At 47.3% G+C, this 15,111-nt stretch overlaps 1 protein-coding gene across 2 annotated transcripts in view; it reads left to right on the top strand.

Moving 5' to 3' along the window:
* TNKS (tankyrase) overlaps positions 1–15,111 on the top strand; it is a 320,206-nt gene that overhangs the window by 250,777 nt on the left and 54,318 nt on the right. For both annotated transcript variants that reach the window (XM_065597440.1, XM_065597439.1), the window contains one exon: positions 5,606–5,685. In XM_065597440.1, coding sequence (XP_065453512.1) covers positions 5,606–5,685 — 80 coding nt within the window. The remainder of the gene's footprint in view (positions 1–5,605; positions 5,686–15,111) is intronic.

The raw sequence follows: 15,111 nt of genomic DNA, 5'->3' as shown, positions 1-15,111 counted from the left end.
GTTTAAGGAGTTGATTCCCCAAGAGTCCAGGGAAGAGTTTGGAGCCATGGTAGAGGAGGGCAAGAAGGTGGCTCGGACCTCCTTGCAGGCCTCCTTGGACATTGCAGACTCAGCTGCGAGGACCCTGGCTTCGGGTATCGCTATGCGCAGGATCTCCTGGCTTCAGGTTTCGGGTTTGCCTCCGGAGCTGCAGCAAACCCTACAAGATCTGCCCTTTGAGGGTCATGGATTGTTCTCAGATAAGACGGACTCTCGCCTGCAGAGCCTCAAGGACTCGAGAACAATCATGCGCTCCCTGGGGATGCATGTTGTGGGCCCTCAGCGCAGGCCATTTAGGCCGCAACCTCAGCGCTTCTACCCCCCCCCCCCCGCCTCGTCAGAGACAGGACTCGGCCCGGAGGCGAGGGCGAGGTGGTAGAAGAAGGTGGACCGGCCCTCAACCCGGCCAGAACCAGGGGCCACCTAGACCACCTTCAGGCCCCAGGCAGAACTTTTGAAGGTGCGGTCGAGGACGGCGCCCCAGTCATCCCCCAGGATCCAGCCCCCTCCTTTCGGGATCGCCTCTCCCGCTTCCACCGTGCTTGGTCCCTTATAACTTCGGACCGTTGGGTCCTCCGCACGGTGGAGAGGGGATGCGCTATCCAGTTTTCTTCAATCCCCCCCTCCTCCCCCCCTTCCCCGTCCCTCTTCAGGGACCCTTCTCACGAGCAACTTCTTATTCAGGAGGTTTCTACGCTCCTGGCCATGGGGGCCATAGAGGAGGTTCCGATAGAGTTAAGGGGCAGGGGATTTTATTCCCGTTACTTCCTGATCCCCAAGTCCAAAGGAGGTCTGCGGCCCATCTTGGACTTGCGCGGACTCAACAAATTCGTAGTAAAGTTGAAGTTCCGCATGGTCTCTTTGGGGGCCATTATCCCTTCCCTCGATCCTGGAGACTGGTTCGCCGCCCTCGACATGAAAGACGCATACTTTCACATCTCAATTTACCCACCTCACAGACGCTTCCTGCGATTCGTGGTAAACGCGGTGCACTACCAATTTGCAGTCCTTCCCTTCGGCCTATCCTCGGCCCCAAGAGTGTTCACGAAATGTATGGCTGTCGTGGCAGCGTACCTTCGTCGACAAGGGATACAGGTGTTCCCGTACCTAGACGACTGGCTGGTACGCGGTCGCACCAAAGAGCAAGTTCAAGCTCACGTCCACATAATAGTGCACACATTCAACGAGTTGGGCATCCTGCTCAACAAGGACAAATCCACTCTGGAACCTACCCAGAGAATAGAATTCATCGGCGCAGTTCTAGACTCCAGACGTGCACAAGCCATCCTGCCAGACAACCGCTTTGGCACCATCACGAGCCTCATTCAAGGGCTCCAGGCCTTCCCAACTACCACGGTGAGGTCGTGCCTTACCCTGCTGGGTCACATGGCTTCCTGCACGCACGTAACCAGGCATGCCAGACTTCGGCTTCGCCCACTCCAGACCTGGGTGTCGTCAATATACCGCCCACATCGGGACACTCTGAACATGGTGGTCACGGTCCCGATCTCGGTCCTGACCTCCCTCACCTGGTGGCTAGATCACAATGTGGTCTGCGAGGGGATACCATTTCACGCCCCACAACCCTCTTTGCACCTGGTCACAGACGCTTCATCTCTGGGTTGGGGCGCCCATCTCAACGAACACCATACCCAGGGCCTGTGGACTGCATCCCAGCTAGCCCTGCACATCAATGTTCGGGAACTGATGGCGGTACGACTGGCGTGCCAGGCATTTCTCAACCTCCTACATGGCCGATGTGTGTTAGTTCTCATCGACAACACCACGGCCATGTTTTACATCAACAAGCAAGGAGGAGCACGTTCGTCAATTCTATGCCAAGAGGCCATTCGCCTGTGGGACTTCTGCATCGCCCACTCAATCCACCTCACGGCATCGTTCCTCCCTGGAGTCCAGAACACTCTAGCGGATCGACTCAGCAGGTCCTTCCAGACGCACGAGTGGTCTATCCGTCCGGACATTATACATTCCATCTTCCAGAGGTGGGGGTTTCCCCAGATAGACCTGTTTGCATCCCGAGACAACAGGAAGTGCCACGTGTTCTGCTCCCTACAAGGTCGAGCTCCGGGCTCCCTCTCGGATGCGTTTCTCCTTCCCTGGAAAGACCACCTGTTTTACGCCTTCCCTCCGTTTCCTCTGGTCCACAAGGTACTGCTCAAATTGCGCAGAGACCAGGCACAGGTAATTCTGGTCGCTCCAGCGTGGCCGAGACAACACTGGTACACCACACTGTTAGAACTCTCGGTTCAGACACCGATCCCGCTTCCGTTGTATCCGGATCTCATCACGCAGGACCACGGCCGGCTGCGTCACCCCGACCTGCAATCACTCCACCTCACGGCGTGGCTGCTCCATGGTTCACCCAGGCAGAGCAGCAATGCTCGCACTCTGTTCAACAGATTCTGCTGAGCAGTAGGAAGCCCTCAACACGCACCACGTACCTGGCCAAGTGGAAGCGGTTCTCCTGTTGGTGCGAACAACGAGCCACGTCCCCGTTGCAGGCACCTATTCCTCTCATTTTGGAATATCTCCTCTCCCTAAAACAGCAGGGGTTGGCGATATCTTCAATTAGAGTTCACCTGGCCGCTATATCGGCCTTTCACCCAAGGGAACTCGCGTCCTCGGTATTCTCTAATCCGATGGTCGTTAGATTCCTCAAGGGCTTAGACCGGATGTACCCACAACAGCGTCAGCCCGTTCCGACGTGGGACCTCAACCTGGTTCTCTCCAAGCTCACAGGTCCTCCATTCGAGCCACTGGCCACCTGTTCACTTTTGTACCTATCCTGGAAGACAGCCTTCCTCGTAGCCATCACCTCAGCAAGGCGCGTTTCTGAACTCAGGGCGCTTACATCCGAGCCCCCTTACACAGTTTTCCATAAGGATAAAGTGCAGCTTCGTCCACATCCTGCCTTTCTCCCTAAGGTGGTTTCTCCATTTCATATCAACCAGGATATATTTCTCCCGGTCTTTCACCCTAAACCACATGCTACTCGCCAGGATCAACGTTTGCATTCCCTGGACGTGCGAAGGGCCCTGGCCTTCTATATTGACCGCACAAAGCACTTTAGAAAGACGACGCAACTCTTCGTCGCAGTGGCCGACCGAATGAAAGGCTCACCGGTCTCTTCACAACGCCTATCCTCCTGGATTACGTCTTGCATCCGGACTTGCTATGACCTGGCAGGTGTCTCAGCACCGCACCTCACCGCTCACTCCACGAGGGCCCAAGCCTCCTCGACTGCTTTCCTGGCACATGTTCCGATACAGGACATTTGTAGAGCGGCGGTTTGGTCATCAGTCCACACGTTTACAGCTCACTATGCACTAGTGCAGCAGTCCAGGGACGATGCTGCCTTCGGGTCAGCGGTTTTGCACACAGCAATGTCTCACTCCGACCCCTCCACCTAAGTTGGGCTTGGGAGTCACCTAATGGAATGGATATGAGCAAGCACTCGAAGAAGAAAAGACGGTTACTCACCGTTGTAACTGTTGTTCTTCGAGATGTGTTGCTCATATCCATTCCAAACCCGCCCCCCGTCCCCACTGTCGGAGTAGCCGGCAAGAAGGAACTGAGGGGGCGCCGGGTCGGCTGGGGTATATATTCAGCGCCATGAAGGCGCCACTCTAGGGGGCTCCACAGCCGACCCGCCGGTGTTGCTAGGGTAGAAAATCTTCCGACGATCGTGCACGCGGCGCGCGCACACCTAATGGAATGGATATGAGCAACACATCTCGAAGAACAACAGTTACAACGGTGAGTAACCGTCTTTTCCTCAGCTCCTTAAACTGAATGGGGGATTAAGCAGTGTGTCCTCTCACTCTGAAAAATAGTCTCCGGTAAAATGATAGGGGAAAAGAGTACAATTGCCAGAAATGTTTGTGGCACAGATGCCACTTTCAACTAATATTTTGTTGTAAAGCTTGAAATATTGAAGAGTTTCCAATTCAGCAGGCAAAAGTGGCCAGAGGACAATAAACTTTCCAGTGTCAGCTAAGATCCCACTCCTTTCCATCCAGCCTCTTCCTCTCTTCCCAACTGACTGTCTTTCTCACTCAGGTGCCTCAGATCCGCACAGCTCTCTCTTGGGAGAAGAGGAAGCAACATCTGGTCAAGATGGGGAAGGAAGGGGTACAGTTTATGGCTGGGTTTGGAGCTAATGCCTGTAATTTTTAACTATCAATTAAAAACAAGGAAAGGTATATTTAAAATGCATCTTTTTTATTACCTCCTCATTCCCATTCACTTTTTTTTAACTGACCCAGTAAATAGAGGCAGAGAGATTTTGTTTTTCAATTTGACAATTGGTGCTGTTGTGACAGTTGGGCCTACAAATTTACCCAGATTGTTAGTTTAACTGTAAAAAGCATGTAACAATTCAGAAACTGTTACAGTAATTATAATAGCAAATGTTGAAGGTCACAGTATTAAAGGAATGCAAAATAACTCTGTTAGTCTAAACAAAATATCTAAGTCAATATCATTCAAAAAATGATTTTTGCTATCCCTCACTTTTTGGGTCCTTAAAAGAATGACATTGTGTGGGGAAAGTACAAAATAATTTTTTAAAAGCACACTTGAAAGAACAGATGGAGGCTACTGGAGCAAGCTTCACCATCATGGCTGCCACTTCCTCTATTTCTTGGGACCCTGGGCCTTACTTATCCTGATCTTCAGAAATGTCCTGGCCAGGCCAGGCCAGGGAGAGAGCGAGGGAGCCAGATTACAACCCAAATACCACCTGGGATGAAAGAACTTTAACAGCAGCAGCAATAAAAGCAGCTCGAGCCCATGTCAACTAACATTTTCTCTTTTTCTAAAAAAGAACAGTTATTAGCATCTTTGATACCATCAAAGAGACTGTCAAACAAGGAGTTTTTCTTTTTAAAACTCTCTCCAAGTAAAGATCTAGAAAACAAAAAAATTAAAATGAGTGCCTTATTTAATACTTTGTTTCAAAGGTGTTAACTGTTTCTCCTTCTTTTCTACATCTTTAATAAAAAGTTTAAAAAGATTTTTAATAGTATATTTGCCATGGTGCTAAGCAGGCTGAGATCTCTGTACACCAAACCCCGGACCTTGTTTAAAACCGTTTAATATTAGGCAGCAACTTAGTTATGTTAACACCTCTGGCCCATTTATTCCTTCTAAATTAATATAACTGTGTACAATTGTTACATCATCAAGAAATCCCACCTAGCCAATCAGAGTGCACCCTGCACAATCATTGCCCAAAACAGATTCTAGAGTCCAGTTCCTTCTCCCTTTTGCTGTGTTGGCTCTCCAATACTACCAGGAGTAAAAAACTGTACAATCCTATTCCAGTCTCTAAAGTCAGCAGCTCTGCGCTTTATTGCCTAAGTGATTTTTGAAAATGGGACTTAAGCTGTGCTAAGTTGCTTAAGCACTTTAAAAAAAATTGTGCCTGTAGTCTCGTTGGTCAATTTAGAAAATGTGTGAGGCTGAGTTTGAGTCAGTATAATGGCATCTTAATTGTATAGCCCTACACCAAAATACCTATCGAAGTTTCTTTTCCTTTCTATAGAAAGTACACCTGTACGCACTTCTGATGTGGATTATCGACTGTTAGAAGCGTCCAAAGCAGGAGATTTGGAAACTGTGAAGGTAGGTTTGTCTAGGTGATACTTATCGGATGGAAAGTATTACTGAGCAAAACCGTCTTTGCTAGGAGAAGGTGGAATGACCTAAAAATCAAAAGGGAATCCTACAAAAAGTGGAAAAATGGACAGATTGCTAAGGAGGAATACAAAAGAATAGCATAAGTATGTAGGACAAAATCAGAAAGGCTAAGGCACAAAATGAGTTGCACCTGCCAAGGGACATAAAAGGCAGTAAGAGGTTTGTTAAATACATTAGGAGCAAGAGAAAGATCAAGGAAAGTGTAGGTCCTCTACTTAGTGGAGAAGGAGAACTAATAATTGATGACCTCAAGAAGGCTGAGGTGTTTAATGCCTGTTTTGCCTCAGGGTTCACTAAAAAGGTTAATGGTGACCAGATAGTCAACCCAATTTAAAATTACCAACAAGGGGGAAGAAACGCCAGCCAAAAATGGGGAAAGAACTGGTTAAAGAAATATTTAGATACGTTAAATATATTCAAGTCTACAAGGCCTGATGAAATTCATTCTAGGGTACTTAAGGGACTAGCTGAAGCAACCTTGGAACCATTAGCAATTATCTGTGAGAGCTCTTGGAGGATGGAAGAAGTCCCAGAGGGCTGGAGAAGGGTAAACAATAGAACCTATCTTCAAAAAGGGGAACAAAGAGGAACTGGGGGATTACAGTTCAGTCAGTCTTACTTTGATACCTGGAAAAATACTGGAACATTTGTGAACACCTAGAGGATAATAGGATTATAAAAAATAGTCAGCATGGATTTGTCAAGAACAAATCATGCCAAAACAACCTAATTTCTTTCTTTGATGGGGTAACTGGCCTAGTAGAGGGCGGGAAGCAATAGACAGGATATTTGACATTATTATAAGCAAATTAGGGAAATGCGGTCTAGATGAAATTACTATAAAGTGGGTGCAAAACTGGTTGAAAGACCATATTCAAAGAGTAGTTATGAATGGTTTGCTTTCCAACTGAGAGGATGTATATAGTGGGGTCCTGCAGGGATCAGTCCTGGGTCTGGTATTATTCAATATTTTCATTAATGACTTGGATAGTGGAGTGGAGAGTATGCCTATAAAATCTGCAGATGACATGAAGCTGGGTTATGAGCATTTTGGAGATTAGGATTAAAATTCAAAATGACTTTAACAATTGGCTAATTGGTCTGAATTCAATAAGATGGAATTCAATAAAGATAAGTACTTTGCAGTACTTCACTTAGGAAGAAAAAATGAAATGCACAGCTAGAAAATGGGGAATAACTGGCTAGGTGGTAGTATTTCTGAAAAGGATCTAGGGGTTATAGTAGATCACAAACTGAATACGAGTCAACAGTCTGGTGCACGGGAAGTAATTGTCCCACTCTGCTCAGCACTATTCAGGCCTCAGCTGGAGTACTGTGTCCTATTCTGGGCACCACACTTCAGGAAAGATGTGGACCAATTGGAGAGAATACAGAGGAGAGCAACAACAATGATCAATGGTGTAGAAAACCTGACTGAGGAGGAAAAGTTTTTTTAAAAGGGGGGGGAGGCGGCATGTCTTGCATGTCTTGAGAAAAGAATCTTTAAATGTGTTTATAGTTCTCTATGTCCACTGAAGGTAGAACAAGAAGTAATGGGCTTAATCTGCAGCGAGGGAGATTTAGGTTAGATATTAGGAACATTTTCTAACTATAAGGATAGTGAAGCTCTGGAATAGGCTCCCAAAAGAGGTTGTAGAATCCCCATCATTAGAAATGTTTAAGAACAGGTTGGACAAACACCTGTCAGGGATAGTGTAGGAATACTGGGTTCTGCCTCAGCTCAGGGGGCTGGACTGGATGACTTCTCAAGGTCCATTTCAGTGATTCTGTGATCATGGTTCTGTCACTGCTTTCTTTTCAATGTTCAGAAATGTTGTTTTTCCTTGTTCCTGTAGAATGACCCCACCGTCCCATGCTTGGGCGCTTGGGCACATATAAGTTCAGACACACACACCATAATGTGATCATAATATGGTATTTTCCCTATCTAACCACTGTTTCTTCCATTAACTGTGAAATGCAAAGCATCCGTGAGCGAGTATTCATTAATGCCAGTGCCTGTAAATGTGGTGACTGTACATAATTTGTTTTATCTAAAAGAACGCCCACAAAAGTCAGATCTGGCACATGGCACGTACCATAATTATGGTTTAAATAGAATTTCTCTTTTCAGTGTTCTCCACCAATCCAAACTTTTGGGATTATAGTTCCTCCCAGCCATATGATGGAGACAAAGCACACATGCTTTTGAGAATGTCACATGTAAGGGTCCTGATATCCCTTAGCCATTAGTAGGTAGAGCACACTGTGTCCCCAAGCAGGCTGCCAGAGGAGAGAAGAAAGAAGTAGGTCCTTGAGACCTAAAGGAAGCTGCATGGCACACGTTGGTGTGTGGCTGCCATAACAGCACACATGAGGCATTGAAAGCCAGTGAGCCTTAGCCCCACGTGCAGGGCTAATGAGAAGGGGAGAAGAGGGGACAATTATACTGGGGCCCCAAGCTCAGGGGCCCCCTAAAATGTCTTTAACTAGGGTGAAATGGGAGTGAAATTGGAGGGGTGGGGTCCCAGAGAACATGATAAATTGGGGCCCCGAATTTTTCTCGACAGGCTTGCCCATGTGTAACAGGGAAAGCTCCACCCCTTTACTAGATATCCAGCATGGTAGACCCTAGCAAGAGAATGAGGCCCCAGTTCAGGGCTGGGCGCCAATTTTGCTAGCATTGCCAGACCCTCCTCCTACATGAAGTGCCAGGGCAGCTTGGGCTTGAGAGGGGTGAGCAGGGCTGAGTGGCCCCCCAGAAAGCCCCGTAAAGGTAGGAAGCGCCACACCAACACTTGGCCTCTTTAGGGCAGGAAGGGAGTCAGGAGCCCCACAGCAGAATGACTGCTCCTTGGACCCAGCATCTCCAGCTCGCAGGATAAAGAAAAGGGGTAGAAAACAGGAACAGATCCAACTCTGCCCCTTCCTTGGGCAGGCACAGCACTTGCCTTGAGGAGGGACACTGGTCCTAGGAAAGCCCCCTGTAGCTTTCACAGTCATGTCTTGGTTTGAGTCGCAAATTGAACTGTCTTGGATCCTGAGCGCCTTCCACCCACACCCATGCCAGCTGATGAGCAGGTCTAGCAGCAGTCTTCTTCCTGCAGAAGATTTTCTCTCTACCATGTAGCAGAGTGTACCGGCAGCCGCAGCCCCGGGAATCAACTTCCCACACACACACTATTGCCAAGCAGACTGGGGGCAGAGAGGAGAAGCTGATCCAGCTCTTCTTAACAGCACTTTAGTCCTCATAGAAAATGCAGGGTGGGAGCATCTTGCTGGAATGTAGCTCTGCCTGCAGATGCTCATCAAACCCCGTCAGATCAAAATTCCAGCTCCCACAGGGGCAGGTAGGAGATTAAGGACAAAGAGCAACCACCATTCTGGGTTACTCCTGAGGGGGGAAAGGGATGAGCTAAGGAAAGGAAGCAATGTGCTCTTCCCTGTCCATGTCCCCAACTGACCATGCCCCGCTTGGTTCCACATGGGCGGAGACACTGAAGAAGAGAAACCTCTATAGCTGTCACTTGGAGCAGGACCACACCTCCAGCTGCCTCCTCCTATTCCTCCCGGTAGGGCTCCCCTGCTGTTCAGTCCAGACTTCACAGAGATTTGGGGCTTTGCCTTTTGGTCTTTAAAGAGCAAGCCAGGACAGAGACATCAGGAGAATGCAGCCCCCATCCACTCCTTTGCAGAGAAGAAATAGCTGAGTCCTGGTCACAGAATACCACTCAAGATGTCAGTCCAGTCAGACACCACTCAGTCTGCAAGGCCTGGCTGAGGAGGAGGTCGAGCAGTGAGAAATAGGCTTCCCCAATCTTAAGAGAAGGCTGAACCCCTTACGGAGGGGACCAGACAACATTGTTAGAGGTTGGCATGTACTTGGGAGGTATTTGCTGGGGCCAGGGTACTCTTATCCTCCTCTTACAGGGCTCTATCCCCATGTTGGAGCAGAGACATGCTGTTGGGGCACCCTAGACAAAACCAGCCCAACAATGCTCTCTGACCTCTGGGTGTCAGACATGGAGGTGCTCCTTTAGAGCCTGAGAGGTGGATGCTGCCATGTCAGAGGTGGCAAGGAGAACAGCAATCCCTGAGGAAGGAAAACTAGCTCTCAAAGATCTTCTTGACAAATGAGGTATGCCTGATAAGGTCCTTCATGGTTACTATAGCTTAAGTACATACGACATGCACCTCCCACGGGACAGTGAGGTAGCTACTGAAGCTTGGAAGGTTTCCAGAGGCCAAAAATGAGAGCTCTGAGCAGGCCAATGCTCTCCCAGTTATGCACTCAAATATGTTGTCCATGTATGACACTATACTGGATCCTATCAATGGGAGCCTTAGCAGAGGGCCGGGGACCCCTGCAGCTAAAACAGTGTGTAGCATATCCTACCTCCAACACCAGGCTAAAAGCCGTGCCCTTTTTCAAGGCAGGCTTTTTTCAGGAAGAAGTTGTAGATGATCCACTAGCTCTTAGTGTCGTCAGAGAATCGAGGTCCAAGAGATTCCCAGAAGGTCCCCAGAATTTCAGATCAATAGGTGCAGACCCAGGGAGACGAGGACCTACTGTCCAGTCTAATAAAAAAGGCAGACTAACAAAGGGATTTGCTTTTTATGTTACCAAAGAAGAGGTAACAGACTGCAGGAAACCCCTTCAGGCTTCAGATCGTTACAGTACAGTACAAGGGCCTGAGCGCAGGGTCCCAACATCACAGGAAGGCTGAGGGATTTCTTCCACATATGGGTCCCACCATGGGTCCATGGACATAATAGACCAGTATGCCTAGTTAAGGGCAATGTGAAATGATCCGGGGACTTTTGTCGTTTTGTTGCCCTGGTGCCATGTCAGTTACAGATACAGGCCAATCCGCTGAGCTGGGGAAACGAGGGGGACACAAGGATCTACTTAATTGTCTCCAAAACAGTGGGGGAGTCTGTGTCCAGTTTTGGACTTGAAAAGAGTCACCTCCTTCCTCGAGATTCAGGATGGAGCCACTAATGCCTGTTGTTCAATCTGAACAGTCTCCAGGATATGCCAATCTTTGAATCTCACCAGAAGTATCTGAGATGCACGGAAACAGGAGCAAATGGAACAGATATCCTGGAAATACTCTAGACCTTGGATTTATTGTACATTTAACCCCTTCTTCCACCCATGATAGTCAGAGTATTACAGAAGTTTGCCAGATCTAGAGGAGCCTTTTGTAGCTCCAGGATGGCCAAGAAGGCAGTGGTACCTGGAATTGGTGAAGATGTCTGTGTCCCGTTCCCCCCCGAGCTTCCCAGCTCTTGTTAATTCTGTACCCAGGGATAGTGTCCAGTACTTCATGAAGGCCCAGCACGGTTTGTGATCTCAGTTGAGGCAACACTGCCAGTCATCCTGGATATCTTGCAAGCTTGTGTAACTTTGAGCCTGAGCGTCAGATATATTCGAGTTCAGGTACTGACAGTCAGTGTTCAGAGGCTCAGAGAGGTATAGTCTCAGTTGGCTATCACCCCAAAGTTTCCAGGTTCCTGAGGGTAGTGGATAAACTGAGAGTAATAGTTCATTGTCCGAAGCCTGCATGGGGCTTGAATCTGGTGTTGAGTGTTTCCATGGTTCTCCCTTTGGAACATCTGAGAAGTATTTCTCTGCAATGACTATCCTTAAATCTTGTTTGTAATAGCATTATGTTCAGCAAGAAGATAGGGGAGCACAATCCTTTTCCTGCAAACAGCTGTATATAATTTATATAATTTTTCTAGGACAAAGTCATGCTCAAGACTTGGCCAGAATTCAGGCCCAAGACATTGTCTGGCTCTCACCTGAACAGAGAATTTGCCCTACCTACATTTGGTCCCAACCCCGAGATGGCTACATTGCTCAAGCCCTGCAGATTTGTGTGGATGGGACAACAGAGTTCAGGCAGACTCAGAGCCTTTTCATCACGAACCAGGGTTTAAAAGTCAATTGCTGTTCAGATCTGCTATCTCTGGATGCATCAGAGAGGCTATATGGCAGGAAAGAAAGTACACCTGTAAAGTTCATTCTATCTGATAAGAAGGATTTGCAAGGTTACTTCCCACATCTTTGTCAAACTTCATGGAATAAGCTTGCAGATGTGCCCTTTGTCAAAATGTGTTGCAGGCAGTGGTCTAATGATGATCTCACCTGTAATAAAATGATTAACTTCTTTGCGGAAGTCTGAAGCATCTTCACTGCTGTAGAAGAGAGAAGGGGAAAGTTTCCTTACCTGTTTTCTTTTTTGAGCTCTTCTATACCAGTTCCTATAAAATGCTGGTGCCTGTCTCATTCCTGAGCAGGTCCGGCTCCAGGCACCAGCTTGGAAAGCAAGTGCTTGGGGCGGCTACTCCGAAGAGGGGCGGCAGGTCCAGCTATTCGGCGGCAATTCGGCGGACGGTCCCTCACTCCCGCTCGAAGCAAAGGACCTCCAGTCGAAGTGCCGCCGCAGATCGCGATTGCGGCTTTTTTTTTTTTTTTTTTTTTTTGGCTGCTTGGGGCGGCCAAAACCCTGGAGCCGACCCTGTTCCTGAGAATGTTAATGCAGAGGCCCTGATATGATCCAATTGCTACTGTTACTACAGTTATTTAGTGGTTTTTAAATAGCATCAGTCTAAATTTTTCTTTAATACTGCTTTCGAAGTATTCAACTGAAGGCTGAGTGATGATAGACCTTGATAGCTGAGTGTATGGCATCCTCAAAAGTCTCAATGTTATCCTTTGAATGACTGTGCACATATACATTGCATTATGCGTGTATGTGCTCCCAATGCACTCAAGTTGGAGACTTTTGCCAGCAGTATCACTACACAGCACGTGTGCCCCTGCTCTCCTTGTGCTCTCAGGCAAGGACATAAAAGGGGTGTCCCGCTGGCCTCCTGTCAGGCCCTTCTCATTGCCCATGGCAAGAGTTGGAGCTCCCCAAAGCCTTAGCTTTGGTCAGCCAGCTTTAGAAAACTTTGTCCATAGTTGTTATAGTTATATTGTAAGTGTAGTTTACTGTGTAGCATATATTAAAGTACAGAATAGTGTAATATAGTTATGTATATATAGTTCTATTAGTACCTGGAGGATTTACTATGAAGAAATCCCCAGTTTTTAAACAGTGTGCCACTTGCAGGGTCGTTATCCCTTTCACAGATGGGCACAAGAGTTGTCTGATTTGTTTGAATGAGGGGCATGTTAGGGTCAAATGCCTTATTTGTACCTCCTTTCCCACCCAGACTAAGAAGCAGAGAGAATCAGACTGTTGCTTGCAGGCTCTCCTCACAAAAGAGGTGATGTGACTTGCCTCTGAGCCGTCTCCCAGTTGTGATCCTGGGGCCTCTGGATTGACTCAGAGTGCTCCTCCAGCTTCTTCTGAGTCCAAAGATAAGTTTGGGAGCAAACATCATGCTTCCCCATTTCTGTCTGGGCTGAAGAGTTCTAAATGTTCAGTATCTCACAAGACCTCTAAATCTAGGTCTTCTCCCAGAAATGCATCTAGTAAATCCTCCAGCACCCCTGGAAGGTGGGAGCACAGAGTGTGGCATAGCCAGAGGGCTGTGTTCTGAAGAGGACGCCGCGATCCTTGGAGCGACACAGGTCGAGAAGCAGAAGTGATATCACCAACAGTCAGCGTACCAACCTGTGGCGCTGATCCACAAGACAACCAGCAGGAGGTGCTAGCGCAGTGAGTCCCACCCCATCACAGGGTCTGAAAAAACAGATGATACTATGCACATGGTTCAGTGGTAACAGCCGACACATCTGTTGTTTGGACATTCAAATTTTCCCTTTCCTGGACAATTGGCCAATGCAGGCAGCAGCGTCAGATGAGTGTTATCATCATTATCGCTTATCTAGGCTTGTCTCAGAGAATCTTTCACTAGATTTCTGACTGTATCAGACTCTTATACCAGCTTACTAAAGTCTCTCCTCCATCAAGAATGACAGTTCACTCCACCAGAGCTCAGCTTTCCTGGGCAATGTTCCAACAGCTAATATATGCAAGGCAGCAACATGGTTTTCTGTACTTCTTCTACTGATTATGCCATTGCACAGGCTCTCTCGATGATGCCAGTTTTGGCAAGTCAGTGCTACAGTCTCCGTTGTAGTGATCCAAACTTCCTCCATCTACATTGGAATGTATATGAGCACAGTCAATCAAAGGAAAAAAGAAACCGTTACTTACCTTATAATAACTGTTCTTCAAGACATGTTGTGCACATATACATTCCAAGACCCTCCCACCTTTCCTGCTGCTTTGGTCATTGCTTACAGTGGTGTTAAGGAGTGGAGAGGGAGGTGGTGAACATGCCTCTTGTATGCCTTCACCTGAGAGCAAGAGGAGAACACCCATATTGCTGGCAAAAGTCTCCGACTTGAGTGCACTGGGCGCACATACACCTACAGTGGATGTTTAGGTACCCGACACGTCTCTAAGAACAACAGTTACTGTAAGGTACGTAACCATTTTTTCTGTCTCTGTCTGTTGATTGGAGAAACTATAACCCCCAAGTGTCTGGACTAGTACAGAAGATCTCAAAAAAAGAACATTAACAGGTAAAGAAAATTTCCCCTTGCATTACAACTGCCCCTCTATCTCACCTTCTCCAACATACCCCCAGCTTATCATAGCTTTGGCAAACATAATTGTGGCTGAAATACTGCGCTGTTGGTTTTCGACACAAGGTATCGTAGAAAAATTGAGCAAAATTTGTTCAACCTTGTATGTTGTCTGGTTTGTGTATATGTGTTATACAAACATATGAACACTTCCCACACTGTGTTCCAATAAAAAATGTTGTGTGTGCACTAACTCAACAGATGAACTGGCTTTGTTCAAGCGTGCCTTGTTCTGTATATTGCTCTGAGATCTATAGAACAAACCAAGTCTGAAAAAAATGGGTTCATTGGTTCTTAAGGTAAAAATTGAAAGGTTTTTCATACATGTGTAGAATTTGTGGCAGGGGAAGTCAATTCAGCCTAAGGCTTACAATGTTGGGGTTGAATATGCACAATAGACTGCCAGTAGAATTTGTGCTGCGGAGGTTACCGAACAGAAGTGTCAGCTACAGTACTGTGGGGATTTCCCTATGCTTTAGAATAGACTAGAACATTGTGTGGTTATAGTTGGTAAATGTTTACTCTTTAATGGTGACTACTGTAAAGCTAAGGCAGGTTTGGATGTTAGGGCCACTGTGAATATTTTTAGCTTGATCTAAACTTGCAAGAGTTTTTAAAGCCTACCAGACCTTACAAAGACTTCATCATTTCCCAGACTATTTTGTGTCTGAAGAGGGAGACAGAGGGGTAATGGTGCCTCCCCCTTCAAAGCAAGTGACCTAGACAAAGGAGCACATGGC

This window comes from Chrysemys picta, chromosome 5 (genome assembly GCF_011386835.1).
Source record: "Chrysemys picta bellii isolate R12L10 chromosome 5, ASM1138683v2, whole genome shotgun sequence".
Taxonomy (NCBI): Eukaryota; Metazoa; Chordata; order Testudines; family Emydidae; genus Chrysemys; species Chrysemys picta.
This window is presented reverse-complemented; position numbering and strand designations above follow the sequence as displayed.